Source organism: Lolium perenne, chromosome 2 (assembly GCF_019359855.2).
Source record: "Lolium perenne isolate Kyuss_39 chromosome 2, Kyuss_2.0, whole genome shotgun sequence".
Classification (NCBI taxonomy): Eukaryota; Viridiplantae; Streptophyta; class Magnoliopsida; order Poales; family Poaceae; genus Lolium; species Lolium perenne.
The window spans coordinates 293974264-293989573 of NC_067245.2; the positions used below are offsets into that span (position 1 = coordinate 293974264).

Genomic DNA, 15310 nt, shown 5'->3' on the forward strand with positions numbered 1-15310 from the left:
CAAATGGGAGAGCCCTGGACCTCAACTTCATCCTTCATGATTTCCAAGCCGCAAAAGTTGACTTTCCAATCATATACCAAACAAGGGCAAAACATAAAATGAGGTTGCTGCATTGCAAGGCCGTTTCATCCTACGTTAATTAAGTCAACGCTTTCATCCTACCCAACTCATGTTCTCACAACCCTCCGGCTTAGCAAGAGTTCCATCAACACCTTCACCAAGAAGTCCCTCATAAGCTCTATGTGGGCGGTCAAGGATGGTCTCTCGTGGATAATGCAAGGTTAACTGGGCCCGCACATGCTTCCCCAAAAATCTAGGGGCGGTGGCTCGTATACTGGACACAGAAAAGTTTGCAAGAGCTCTTCGTCTTCATTGGCTCCAGTACCAGCGGAAGTACCCGCAGAAGCCTTGGGTTGGCCTTGCCACACCATGTGATGATATGGACCAACAAACACATGCACCACGATAACCTAGCGAGATGGATCTATAATTCTGGAAATCAAACATGGTCCATGGAAGGGAGTATTGGTTGTTCCGAAACCAATGACCGGTAGTGACCATGCCCTCCTTTCTTTAATCTAGGTACTCTTTCTCCTTTACTAAATATTTGTCGCTGGTTCAGTGAATCTAGATATATTTTACCATAAATGAACCATATCGTCCTACTTCCAGCCACTTGTTCTAAACCTAGCCATCTTCTCCACCTCTCCCTCTTCCATCAGTCAGTTCCCTTTCCTCCTACTGGCCTCGCCGGCCTTGGAGGGATGGGAAACCCGATCTTTGAGTTGAATTTTGAATAAAAGTAGTGGTTCCACGAGATAGGTTAGGGTTTTGGTAGCAATCTTATTTTTCGCCTCTGCGTCAACGGAGATGGCATTGTGTATAATAAGTGATATTCGACCCTTTGTTCGAGGACACGATCTACTTCTTTTGTCAATGGTGGTGTTGAAAGATTATAGTTTTATAGGTATGGTCTTTCAAATCTTATTTCGTCATATCGATTTTAGAATTTCTCTCAAGGTTGTCAAAAGGAGGATGATGATCATAATTTTTGTCCCGGATGCTACGTTTTCAACAATGGTGGCCATATAATCGTCTCCCTACGTCATCTACAAGGTAGTCTAGTTGTTGTTCCCTAAAAATATTAGCGTTGTCACTCGCCGATGCTGGTTGATTACTTTAATGGTTGCACGCCGTGCACATAGCCTTTGAATCGTGGCTTAAATTGAAATTATGGAAAAACCTTCGAATGGTATTTACATGTCTATGTTTCGATATAAATGTTATTTTTTAAAAATCTTTATTTTGTAATCATTGAAAACAACTTATGTATCTCTACCTGTTAGTATTTTGGGACTACCCTTCTCAAGATTCATTACTTATCAACGTGTCATGCTAAATTAAACTTGCGTATCTTATTCTATCCGATTCAGCATAGGATAGCACCTGCGCGCTTGCGCTTGCTGGGGGACTGGGCCCGACTCGGAGTGGTTGTCCGATGCTCCTGATCATATATACCTGACGTGCGACGTGCGCCCTGCGCCGTGCCGCAACAGAACCACCGATCAACACCGCAAGAGTGCAAGACGCAACCATGGGAGCAGTTTTGTCCTGCATCGCCGTCTGCCTAGTTCTCACGGCGACCTGGAACTACGCGCGACGGCGGTTGATGATGGCTCAAGACGCCGCCGCATCAGCTGCCGATTGGGCTGACCTTCCGGAGGACCTCCTGCTCATCGTCATGGCAGCGCTGGATATCCATAGCCTCGCCCGATCTGGCGCCGTCTGCACGTCCTGGCGCGACGCCTGCACCACCTTCCGCATCCGCGAACTGAAGCAAGCGCCCTGCCTGTTCTACGCGTGCGAAAAGTATGGGTCCAGCGACGCCGCTCTCTACTGCCCCTCCACCGGCGCTACCTTCCGCGTCCCTTTCCCAGGGCCCCCGCACGACAAGAGGGGCTTCGTCTTCTCGTGCAACGGCTGGGTGTTCGCCGCCGATGAGGTTGGCAACCCGTACATCTTTAACCCCATGACAGGGGTCCAGGCCGCGCTCCCGCGGGTCCAAACGATCAATCCGGGCCGCGATTGCGATGCGAACTGGTGGGACGATGAAGGCAAGCACGTCTGGGGTCCCTTGGACTTCACCTGGGCACGTCTCGCGGAGTATTGCCGGGTTGCTATCTCTACTGCCGCCGAGGTGACGGCGTGCACTGTCCTGATCGTGCATATGCCAGAGTGGAGGCTCTCATACGCCAGGCCAGGTGACAAGGCGTGGAGTCGTGGACATTGCTCCCCGACTTTAAGCACTCCGTTTCCGACATTCTTTACAACGAGCGTGATGGCCTGTTCTACATCCTAATTGGCGATGGTTCCGTATTTACATTGGATCTCAATGGGCCTAAGCCGTCACTGACCAGGATCTTGCGTCCCGTTCAACAATATACCTCCATTAGCATGTACCTTGCCCTCACGCCATCAGGTGAACTCCTACAGGTGGATTTGGAGCAGTTACCAAGACGCTGTGAAGGATACGTTCAAGGGTCGCATAGATTTTGTTGCCAAAGACAACACCAAAGAGCACACCGAAACTATGACGAATGATCAAGACATACAAGTGCCGCTGCTAGTTGACAACGTTAACGACGAGGTCAATACAACTGAGCTCGTTGATCTAAAAAATACAACTGAGCTCGTGGTCTTCAAGGTTAACATCAAGAAGAAAAAGTTGGTCGAGCTAAGGGACATTGGAGACCACGCGCTCTTCCTTGGGTTCAACGCCTCAATCTGCGTTCCGACTAAAGACTTCTTGGGGTTCGAACCAAACTGTGCATACCTCACGGACGACTTGGAGGAGCACAACGAGAAGCTACGGAACGATCGTGTTGTCTGGAACATCAAGAAGAGGAGTATGGAGAAGCTTGATGATGTGTGGGCTTGCACCCATCCTTATCTACCTTTACCAGCCCCAATTTGGATCACACCTAGGTTCTAGATACTTGTTAGGGAGAGAATTGCTAGAGTGTTGCAATGATTACAGGCCGGGTGAACTTAATTGTACCTGCTAGGAAAATTCAATATTTTAGTTGTCATACACAAAAGTTGCCAAGAATAGTCAAATATGCTTGAAATTTTCCTTGTCTAAATTAACAAGTTTCCGTAACAAAGTGTCTGTAAGTGTCTTTTTCTAGGACTTAGGACAATGTTAGGCTGTGTACATACTGTCATGCATATTTTCCATTCTTTTTTATTTGCTGATCTGGTCAGATGTTCTTCCGTATAGATAAGTTGAACGTGTTTATCGGTCATGGTATCCTATTTAAGTCTGCTTAGTGTTTTTTAAGTCTGCTTAGTGTTTGGGTGTGCCAAAATTGAACGAAGGAGAGTAAACCATAGCCCTTGAACATTAGGTGAAGAGGCCGACCAAGTGCTGCAGTACACTTTCGAGGTGAGTGATGTACAACAGAGAAGTTACATAAAAATGACTGGAAGTTGTCGACCCGTGTCCGAGGAGCTGAGACTTGACCAAACTGTGACCAAATTAGTACCTGGCCAATTTCATACGAGTCCAAGCGAATTTTAATGAACTTGTATGCACATACTGAAATGGAAGACGGCGCAAACTGTAAGTACCCTAAATGAACTTGAACAAAGGCACCAAAATGCAGCTAAAATAGATTTGTTTCTTCTGGTGCAAATTTGAACATTTTACAGCCGACCAGAACAAGCAAGTACACAGGCCACGCCACGGAGCAATAGTGCTGCGGCAACGCCTAACATGCTACACAATAACATTCTGGCAAGTTCTTTCATATCAAAACTTACTTAAATCGGCTCTCCCTGCTAATTGCCTGATCTTACTTCGTACTTTACCCAATGATGGCTAATGGTTTCAGCTCTAGCTACAATACCATGTACTATATTACTTGAAAATGGTGTATTGCTGAACTGCTGCTTGAGGATCTATGTCATGACCGCACTTATGGAGGCATTGGGCCGTGTCGCCTTGGGCCGTGTCACCTTGGGCCATGGGTCGGCCTTGCTTGGAGGAGGACGGGTGCAGAATATATACACAGGAGGAGCTACACGGGGAAGGCATCGAACAGAAACAGAGAAATGGAACTCCTCGTCTATCTTCCTCTTCGTCTTCCTCTGGTCTAAATCCTCCTCTCCTTCAGGTCTGGTTGCTACCACAAGCAACCGCTGTATCGACCTCACGCCCCGATCCTCACCGGCGGCAACGGGGTGTGACAACTTGGTACCAGAGCCACGAAATTTCCCCAGATCCCAAAAAAACTCCCACAAAAAAAAATCCCCCACAATATACTGGAGGAGATGGGGGTGGCAGCGACAACGACGGCGGCGGCCATGAACGGCATCCAGGAGAGCCTGCTGCAGCTCAACACCACGCTGGTTCGCATTGCGGCGAATCAAGATAAGATGTTGGTGGATTTGAAGAAGACGACGGCAGCGCTCACGTCCAACGCCACGACCAGGTCGCGGTTCATGGCGGGCCAAGCCTCGCCTCAGCTGGGGACGAAGCCTTCGTCACACAAGGTTTCCCTGTACGGCCGTGACGCGGATGCTACCAGTTTTCGTGTTTCCCCTGCCCTCTCTTCCGCGGCGCCCACAAGGTGTTCGACGCTGGGCGGCAATGTCAGCGGCAGCAATGCAACGCTCTCGTTTCAGTCCTGGGGAAACATAGTAGAGTTCCTCGCACCCTTTGAGGCCTCGCTGGACAAGCCACTGCAGTCGTTCGGCGACCTCGTGTTCAGCATGTTGACACCCACCACCGGTGGTTCAATAAATTGGTGCCATGACAAGCCGAAGTCTGTGTTGATGCATGTGACGAGTACAAGCTCATCCCCGACTCCCACTTTGCTCGATGGCGCTCTGTTCAACCCCACGCCAATGGTCACAACTGATCAACACCTTCGCATGCCGGCAGCCGACACATGTTCAACAAAGTGTTGCCACACGGAAGCCAACATACATCAGCCTGATTTCACCCGGGAAATGATTCTGACTGCACCCCTCAACGCTGCTATGTTTGACAATCCACGTGACAAGATAGGATTCTTAGAGGTTCTCACCAATGTTGGAGGTTTGTCCATGTTCTCGGAGTTTGATATATGTCCTGGTGAAGAAGCCCTTTACAAGGACACTCTCTGGGATGATGATATTGGAGATAGTGTGCTAACTCATCTTGGTGGCTTGTCACTATTCATGGAGCTGCCTATGAATACTCTTAAGGAGCCTGAGGTTTCGGCTGAAACTAGCATAAGCTTGGGTCATGCAGCACGCATTTCTGGGGATGCAACACATGATCCCAAATTTTTGTTGCCCTATGCTACAACCAGTGTGAAACTATCATGGACATGGGATCCTGGAAAGCAAGATGTGATCTATATTGGTCCCAGTGGATACATCAGACTAATGTCCAGAATTCTTGCAACTGAGCTCTGTTTTCAGTGGGAACCAGGAATCATGCTGAATGCTCTTATGGAGGCAATGTCTGGTAAACTATCATCATATATTCACTTGGCCCAACAGTTAGCTTACTTGCATCAGTCATACCTTCAAGCGCTCAGGGAACTAGGCAAGTGCATCATTGTTCTCATGTATATGCCAACCATCTCTATAGACCTTGATATTCGATTGGCTATCCATGTTCTGTATAAGCAAGGGGATCCTGGTGCTTGTTGTTCACTGCAACTTGTAGCGACAAACCTACAGTACATGTTGGCGCTGATTGGAAATGTTGATGTGGTGCGTGACTCTACAAGATTACGGCCAACTAACGTGGAGATGGACAGTTTCATCATCACAGTAGGCCACTCCCCAATTGTTCACTGTCAGCGATTAAACATTTCACTAAAGTTTGCCCTGGGAGATGTTTTGGAGGATGCTATTTACAGACTTGTTGTCAGCTTCTCTTGCAACTCAGATTATGGCTATGAATTTTACTCCAGCCAACTGTCCAAGCTTCATGCTGCAAAGTCTGACTTCCACAGGTGGTTGAGAAGGCACGCACAAACGCCATGGAATCCAGGTGATGTCCACAACAACAACTTGACTTCAAGACTAACTCGGTCCATGGTATGTGTTGGTTTGGAGAGACCATGGGATCCGGGCATTATCGCAATCCATAAGGCTGTTGGTTACATTATTATTAAAGGAGTTAGAATGCCCTTTGGAGCAGGATCAAGAAGTACTTGCTACCAGATTTCAGAGTTGCTAAGAAGATATATATACAGGGGTTGCCTTCAGACTGTGTTGCGACCTGACCGAGCTATTGCTTGGGGGCAAGCAATGTTTTTTGGGGGCGGTAATGTCATGACCGCACTTATGGAGGCATTGGGCCGTGTCGCCTTGGGCCGTGTCACCTTGGGCCATGGGTCGGCCTTGCTTGGAGGAGGACGGGTGCAGAATATATACACAGGAGGAGCTACACGGGGAAGGCATCGAACAGAAACAGAGAAATGGAACTCCTCGTCTATCTTCCTCTTCGTCTTCCTCTGGTCTAAATCCTCCTCTCCTTCAGGTCTAGTTGCTACCACAAGCAACCGCTGTATCGACCTCACGCCCCGATCCTCACCGGCGGCAACGGGGTGTGACAATCTACTCTACACTTCTGATCGAACAAGCAGGCAGAACGCCTCTTATCATCACGACATTGTTATATCTTCACACACTTGGTTGAACAGCATTTGAATGGGCCTGAAAGGTGGGGTTAAAACTGTCAAATTCAAATAGATGGCATCCATTCCAAACCCTCTCTTTCCCAGAAGAGAAAGAAGGTATGAAATAGGATCAAATCAGTAGGGAACATTATGAATGTGTGCCCGTGAAATCTGCCCAGAATGGGCACAAAAAGAACCATAGCACGGTATTTGTTCTTTATCAAAAGAAAAAAAATAGCTCAAAAAATCGACCACATGACACCTATGTGAAGCTAGCAAAAAAGTCAGATCGTGAAATTAAGGACATCAAAGCATATCATGTACGGTCCCCATGTACACTGGTTGCAGTTGTAATGGCATCCTTGTCCAGTTTTTTACCTGAAGGTGCCTTTCTTCACGATGGCCTACAGCTCTGTGCTTCAGCTCTCCACGGTTTGTTGTGAGCTCATCCAATATCTCGGCATCGTTTCTGCTGTCACAGCTTCCTGAAATAGAGCCATCTTCCTCCTGCGTGAGGAATCACAAGTTTCATATTAACAAAGGATGACGGACTCCTCCGGGGATTGTAGAGTGAAATATAATCTATACTAACAACTAACAAGTACATAAATTAACAGAGAGTGCGAGCTGACACTTTACCAATGTGTGTTCATGGTGGACCCCTTCCAGTTCTTCGTACTCAGCTGCGTCCAGTTCCCACAAGTCACTGGGCTCAAAAAACTTTGGGAGTAGGTACTGCCTTATCAGAATCATAAGGAAGAAAGGCAGCGGGAAGAGAATCCCTGCTATTGGTATCCATGTTGTGCCGAAGCATATCAAGAGATAGACAATCTGGAAGATCGTAAAGACAGATATTGTTCTTGAAGGAACTGACTCCACGAAAGATGCATGTGGACTTTCCAAGACCCTGCAAAGGTTACAACACCTGGGTTAGTACATAGCTGAATCATGAAAAAATGGCATAATCCAAAAGGAAGCAGCATAAATTTCATTTGTTCACATGAGATGAACAGATGAGGAATACACATTACCTGTAGCGTCGGCTTGCTCCAATGAATAGAAGCTGTATCCTTTCCCAAAACTGGTTCCCAGGTAGGCTATCAATGGCCATATAGGCAAAGTAACCCCAGAGAACCGAAGTGGGTATCATCTTGATAACCGGCATAGCTCCAACACAACCACCAACCAGTAACGATTGCAGAAGGTTGCTTAGTCTCTGTTCATTCACACGAACGGGTAAATGGGCTTCGATATGTTTTCTGGGATCAAATTCTCCTGCTAATTTCCCTTCTTCGTCACCTTCACGCAGCACAGCTTCCTTCAAGCTCTTCAAGTCCTTGTCAACAGAATCAGCCTGCAGGACATATCTTTAGTGCTACGAAGATTTCCTTGATGATTTTTACATATGATACTAATAGAAATGTCAAAGTTCAAATATTACTAAAAAGTAAAAATATACTAATGTATGGAAACATCGCACACATCATTCTGTGGAAAAAAGGAAGAAGAATGCAGAAGAAACTAGATTACTTTAACCTAGAAGTCAATCTGGCAACTTCTGCAATATCATTAGCTACAAAATTAATGTGATATGGATAACATATGAAGGGGAAATTAGATGACAACGTATGAACTAGTTTAGTTTTAGTAACAAAGACAGAAAGACTCACATTCTGTTTGCTGTCCATTTGGATGAAAACTTCCTGCATCTTGCCATATATTTCTAAACTGTTCGCACGGTTTACCATGCTCTCTTTGGCAGTTTGAAGCATCTTTTTACGTAGCAACTGTATTGACAAAAAAAAAAAGATAACACGTGAGAAAAGGCTGACTGTCGTACCATATGACACAGATTAGTCTGAATTTCACTAACCTGTCCCCTGAGGATAGCAAGGCTTTTTGTATGCATGGGGGACTGAGGAAGTACTCCATTTGATGGAGGAATGCCAATCAAACCACATAGTAGGACCTGCACAGTTTAGAATTAGAATTTTAAGTTAATGCAGTCAGGACTAAGGATGTATGGGGAGGGGTGTCTATACAGGCCCCCTATTGCCCCTCCCCAGTAATGCACATTCTTACAAGAGAAATAAAAATGAATTGTCAAACTTTGTGCTTACATATAGCTAATTAATAATGATTTAAAAAGACTGAAAAAGACTTATGAAAGAAAAGTCACTGTAAATAAACATAATATCTGACAAAATGACTTGGAAATGACACCACATACCGTGAACCCAAGTACCAAAATGTCATAATGGTAAGCAGGAGGCTTATTCAAATTAAACTCCTTTTGCTGAGCCAACTGTGAAGCTACACTATGGTCAAAGAAATAAAGTCCTGCAACCATCAGTGCAGGAACAATAGCTGCAAAAATATATGTTGGAGGGACGGAAAACAAATCCTGCAAGTGAAAACCAGAAAAAAATTAGAATTAAGCAATGCAATATAAGGTCTACTAAGTAAAATTGGACTAGGAAGACCATAAATATTATTTGCACATCTGGAATCATAATACCTTATGCCACAAAATTATTTTTGACCTAATACCTTTGCCACGGTCCAATGTTTCAGTGAACTTGACTCCCAGGGAAGTGGACTGAAGAGCCTCCTAGGCACTCCTGAGGGGATATTTCTTGGAAGTGAGTATGAAAACGCTGTCCACACAATTACCATAAGCGGGACTCCATAATCAGCAATGAAGCTTCTAAGCCATCCTGAAATGGTAATTCAAAGGCACAGTGATCAGCGTGGCTGAGTGCATGCTATTAACACGTGGCTAAGCTGATTAAAATGACAATGGTATTATTTTAAGGGGAGTCCCTTATATATCGCTTCTAGTGAGCCGAAGCTTCGTGTCGCCCACGTTATTCATACACATGGGACTGGCCTAGCACGCGACTAAATGCATGCGTCCCCTACTCCCCTAGCAATCAGCGAGCTGCACATGTGTTCATTTTCCTTTTTTTCTTATGTTTCTTTAGAAATTTATGTTCTTTTTTGTCTATTTTAAGAATTATTTTAAAATTACATAAGCAAAACTATATTTATTATAAATAATTATTTGACATGTCAATGACCTTATTAGATTCTTTTTGACATATTAAACTTTTTATCATGTATTTTACCAAAAGGTTCATCATGTGTTTACAAAATTATAACGGTAGCTGTTTACAAAAGATTTCCATTCTGTTTTACGAAAATGTTCTCTATTTTAATGTTAATGCTATTCAAAAATTCAGTTTCCTAAAAAAATATCCACATAGTTTTACAGAAGTCGCGCTTTTGAATAAAACATTCACGGTACTAAGAAAATTTCATGCTATTTAAAAAAAATTAACATCGTATTTAAAAAATATTTGCAAATTCAAAAGGTTGTTTGTGAATTTAAGAAAGTTCATCAACTTGTAGTAATCAAGTATTTTTAAAATGTTAAAAAAACATATGATGCTTCACAGTTCAATAATTACTAGTGTTTATAAAAAGTCACAAAACTGATTAAAAAAATGTTTATTGATTTTTTGACAATGTTCATGAATTTTGAATTAGATAAAAAAATTAAAAAGGAAACACAAAAGTAGTAAAATGGGAAAATATATTCACATAGTACGAAAACACAAAATAAATAGAAGCAGAAATATAAAGAAGGACGACAAAAAACATACTCTTGTATTACCCAGAAAAACAGAAAGGGAACAACAGAAGAAGAAAAAGATTTTAAAAGGGAAAAAGGAAACGAAAAAGGAGAAAATAAACAAGTGGGCCGGCCCATGCGTGGTGGCGAGGGTCCATGATATGACTCGCTATATGCGATATATAGTGGCTGGGTATTTTAAGGGCTTAAGGAACATAATTTTAAAAACTGTCATACTGGGACTACAAGTGCTGCAAAGAAAACAGCTACATATGGCCTTAGTGCGACCCGATGCACCCTGAACTGAGCCCACGGCTGATCCAGTCTGAACCAACCCCAATCCTATGTCTAGTCCACCCACCCACCTAGCCACTTAGCAAATTGAAAGGTTGTCGTTGATTTGGAGATGTGTGGTGTAACATGAAGTTCGGTTTACACAGACAACAAGATAAGAGAAGCAAGAGAAAACATGTGACCAACCTATGCCATACAGCCATGACCTTGCCGTCCTAGTCTTCAATGCAGTGTATAGCAAGCCAGTTGAAAAGATAACACCAAGTAGGCCATTGACATATATCCACTGGAACTGGTATGCCGGTGAACTGTGGTCAACAATCGCAGCATCTTTAGGCATACTGAACTCACTTACAATTCCCTGCAATAGATAGGGGCATAGGGTCCATGATTGTCAAGTATTTTCTGCACGGTACAAATAGCTAGGATTTGCAAGACATGGCGTACCTTGATAGCTTCTTGCAGGAAGAGAACAGTGATGAGCATGCCAAAAAGTTCTCCTGCAACCCTTGTAAATCTGCTTATAACATTGGAAGCATTGAACGTGGCCAAAAGAAACAGCATGATAGCAGTCCAAATGCACACCCTGTCAACAGCAACCAAACACAAACACAGAGGGCGTTTATGTTTATAATACCAAAGGTATCGCAGGATTGGGCATAATCTATTTTAGTACTACCTACCATCCAGCCCAAGCCAAATATAGCCGTTCTCCCAGACCTGGCTGCTTCTTGGCAAAGTTGTAGAGGTACGTATACATGATAATTGTAGGCTCTGCCACCCCAACGATCATCATTGGCTGTCCTCCAAGGATGGAATGTATTATGCCGCATATCGCTGTGGATGCCAGTGTCTCAACTGTGCTGAGAATACCATCTGAAACAATTCATCGATTTCTTTCTAGTCAGAAATTACATGGGATTCAAGCCTAAGTGCAGATTAAGAGGAGAAGCATTCACTTGTTTCGTTGCTCAGCTGCTCTCCGAAGGCGATGACAGGGAGTGCGGAGGCAAAGAATATATACATAGTAGGTGCCAATATCCTGACAAGTGACAATACATTCCAAAGCGCCACGGCCGATGTGATTTGCATGCAGTAAAACATTAAGTGTGTGAGACACTGCAGATGATCTGGATCGGATTTTTTTAATAAACAAAACTCACCTGAAGCCAGTTCGGAGCCCTGCAACCCAGTCGTCATTGTAGCAAGATGCTCTACCTTTGACATCATTGACGACTCCCCTAAAAGGGTACCTCAGCAGATCCATCAGCTAGCTGCCAAGGAGAGCTTGAGAGAATCAGTAATCATGGCGAGAATTTTCTATGGAAAAGAGGTATACTCCGTTATGATTTGACCATAAGGCTTTCTCAGATGAAGTGGGGTTTAAATTATGTTGGCCAAATTAACAATCTAGGAAAACACGCAAGCCCTATAAACTGGAACGGATGTTTAAATCGTGGACATCCGTAAATAAAATATATAGAGAGAAAAATGCGTTTACTTGGACACTGGAGTTGGCAGCACTACTATAGTTTACTAGTACTAGCTGCTGCTGATTCCACGGAAAAAACATACACGAAGGAATGGAACAGTTGTATACACGAAGAACAGCTCCTCATCAGCAGATTTGTCTAGACACTCACGCACATATCAACACAAATCTAGGACAGTTTTTTCGGACCGGAGGGTAGTACCATTCCAAGCGACCAAACTTTGCCATGGAAAAGCGAGCGAGCGCGCACACATACAAAGGATCGGCTGCTTGAATTGCAGCAAGAACACTGAAACAGGAGGAGCCACAACACTCGCAGAAAATATATCTGCGCAAATCGAACCACGGTTGGCATGGAATAACTCCACAGTTAAACCCTTGCAAAAACGTCAAATTCCGGCCGAAGCAACCACGGAAGTAGCCCACTCGCGGATCTAGAAACGGAACCAAAACGCCGGCAGGCAGACGGGAGAAGCGGGGACCGTACCGATGAACGCGCGGCGGTGGGTAGAAACGCGGGAGGCGGTAGTCGCGCGCAGTGGCGCCGAACGGCAATGCTGGGCCGGCCTCCTCCCTCGGCGCGGGAGCGGAACGTGCCCAACGGCGGCGTCGGTGCCGGGTCTGTGCGGAACACGCGGGGAGGGTTGGCATCTCGAGGTCGCCGCGATAGGCGGCTACTTATAAGCGAGCGAGCGGCGCGAAACCAAGTGGAGAGGCGGCGAGGACGTGCACTGGGGACCACCGGAGAAGGGGAGGAAGAAAGGAAGAGCGTTTGTAATTGTGCCTCTTCTTGCTCTCACGAGTGGGAGAGCCCAGACCCAGGCTGGAGGGTGGGGCCTGGTCGAGTGGACGCCGCTGACCACGTAACCGCCTTTACTTAGGGCATCTTCAATCGGCCGACGTATTTTAAACACACATGGATCGAAAATGTATTTGTACCGTTCTAGCGGTCCGATGCATATTCGTCGAGACGTAAATACGATCCAAACATGCGACACGTTTACGTCTGCGCGTACGCAACGGTCGTTCGCACGCTTCCCGCAAGGCCCGCCTGGCTGCGGCACACATGCTTCGTCTTCAGCGCGGCATAACTTACGTGCGACGCGCTGCAACTTTTCATGGCCGCGTTAATGGCGCGTCTCGGCTTTCGCAAGCATGTGTTGGTGGGTGGTGTCGCTGTCGTAGGACATTAAAGGCGAGATGGCGTCCGAACCTTTTAAATGTTCGTTGGCGGCGCCTATTTTCTCGACCACACCATTACCAGAGTCTGCCGTATCTCCCAACACCATGGGGAAGAAATCTTGGCCGTTCCGCAAAGCCAAGAGCGGCCACGAGGCTAGCGGCTCACGGTCCGACAAGAAGTCACGGGTCGGGCGGTACGTCCGCATCAAGTTCGTGCGCCGCCTCTGGGAGGAAAAGCGGCTGGTGCCATGGTCGGATGCTAAACTGCATGGAGGAGGCTGGTACCTCAACTCCAGGCGCGTGCCGGTCCCCCCTTGCCACGCGAGGGACGAGAGCGCCATGATGAGGTGTGCCGCTGCCGAGCCATCTTGTCGGCCGATCTCCAAGAAGATCCGGCGTACGCTCTCAACTCCTACAACTGGATCTCGTTCGGGACGTGGGAGTTTGACACACGCCACCGAGCGGGATACCTCGGCGAGCTCGACTACTTCGACCGCGAGATCGCCACGGAAGAAGACGAGAACGATAACGAGGGTGAGCACGAGGACGACGACAACGAAGACTACGCCGCCAAGGCCGAGCGTGGAGATAACGACCACAACGATGGCGGGCCGGTGTGGGATCCGGAGACCAAGCCGTCAGACATTAGCGAGGAGGAGGCCATTGCTATGGCACTGACCAATAGAGAGCTCGGCGAGTTCAACAAGCTCGTTATGTGGGACGGGCTCGCCATCCAGCTTCGCGAGTCGGCGCTTCCTCCTTGACCGCCGGCGTACCAGTTTCCATGGCCGCCGGCAGAGTTCATCGACCTCGTCAGCAATGACGAGCAGTAGCCCATAGCTAGGTTTTAGCAGGCCTTTCTAACCATTTTTAAGTCTTTTTATATTTTTTATTAATGTAAATTATGGATTTATCAATAGGGACAGGGCGCTCAAGGATAGATTCCCTCAACTTTTCAATGTTTGTATGTCCCAAGGGAGCTATGTGGACCCGGTGAGACCGGTCACAAATGGGCTTTCGTAGAGCTTTGGAGGGAGCGGACATGCATGATTGGCACTAACTGAGAGACATTGAGAGTCTAATAGGGGATGTGTCTAACTAGGCGTTTTGGCTCTGGCGACTCGGGGGGCGACTGGGAGCTCGCCCGCCCGGAGCGCCGCCGTCGCGAGGCTGCCCGTCGCCCTGGGGGGCGTAAGGAGGCGCGCGCATCCTCGCCCCGCAAAGGTAACCGTTTCGCGCTGCTCGCCGCCGCTCTCGCCGAGGCCGGGGGCTCGGACGGTGAGATCTGGTGCTCCGAAGATGAGGTGGTGCGGCCTCCGTCCCCTTCTCCGGCGAACCTTGGGAGGTTCTGCCCAGATCTGGGCGGGGATCAGCCGCTGGGCCCCCTTGGTGGCTCCCCGCGGGTGGGGAGCGTACCGCCGGCGCCACCCCCGCTGCTGGAGTCCGGCCACTTCCCGCCGCTGCCAAGATCGGAAGCTGCTCGGCCCTGCTTTGCGGTTTACGCCCACGTTCGTCTTGGATGCGGGTCGGTCCGGATCGGCGCGTTCTCGGTGGAGATCCCGCCGGCGGCCCCAGGGAGGACGGCGGCGCAAGGGGCGTCGCCGCTCCTAGGGTTTGCTTCCGCTGCGGCCCCGGGCAGGCTGGAGTCCTGTGGGCCTGTTGGGCCAGCCCAACGGGGGGCGGGTGCCGATGCGGTCGTGCTGCCTCCTAGCCAGGGCCCGCTAGCTGTTGTTGGGCCGGCCCGTGGTGTGGTCGGTCCCTGTTCCGCGGCTACCCACAGGATGGGACCGTTGGATGCGCGCCACGTTGCAAGTTTCGACGATGTCCGGCCAGAAGACAGTAGGGTTCCCCTTCGTGACGGTTCTACCCCTCAGCCGCCGCCTCTTAAGTGGCTCTGGCTCCCGCCCCAAACCCTAGATCGCTCATTAGGTTTTCCAGCCACCGCGTCTGACGTCCGCCGCAACATCGCCTCTGCCAAGCTCCTGACCTCCCACCTCGACCCCGTCTCCGGATCGTGCGCCCTTCTCC

General features: G+C 47.6%; 1 protein-coding gene and 1 pseudogene across 1 annotated transcript; one reads left to right on the plus strand and one right to left on the minus strand.

The window, feature by feature from the left end:
• The first annotated feature begins 1594 nt into the window (after positions 1-1594).
• LOC127329440 (probable F-box protein At1g65740) lies at positions 1595-2992 on the plus strand (annotated as a pseudogene).
• A 668-nt stretch (positions 2993-3660) lies between these two features.
• LOC127336214 (boron transporter 4) lies at positions 3661-11916 on the minus strand. The gene is made up of 14 exons (XM_071826738.1): positions 11772-11916; positions 11568-11650; positions 11292-11484; positions 11056-11194; positions 10795-10969; positions 9231-9397; positions 8911-9084; positions 8554-8649; positions 8351-8467; positions 7712-8034; positions 7320-7587; positions 7059-7187; positions 6617-6717; positions 3661-3958 (listed from the first exon to the last, which is right to left on the minus strand). The coding sequence occupies exons 1-13, from the start codon at positions 11873-11875 to the stop codon at positions 6685-6687; spliced, it is 2001 nt and encodes a 666-aa protein (XP_071682839.1). The 5' UTR covers positions 11876-11916; the 3' UTR covers positions 3661-3958; positions 6617-6684.
• Between the last annotated feature and the right edge of the window lie 3394 nt (positions 11917-15310).

Excerpts from the sequence above, each read along its gene's own strand:
- LOC127336214 (XM_071826738.1), bottom strand. The coding sequence starts at position 11,875 with ATGGATCTGCTGAGGTACCCTTTTAGGGGAGTCGTCAATGATGTCAAA. Across the intron at positions 9,398-10,794 it reads GTCATGGCTGTATGGCATAG|GATGGCTTAGAAGCTTCATT; the intron begins GTTGGTCACATG and ends TTACCATTTCAG. Across the intron at positions 7,588-7,711 it reads GGAGCAAGCCGACGCTACAG|GGTCTTGGAAAGTCCACATG; the intron begins GTAATGTGTATT and ends TAACCTTTGCAG.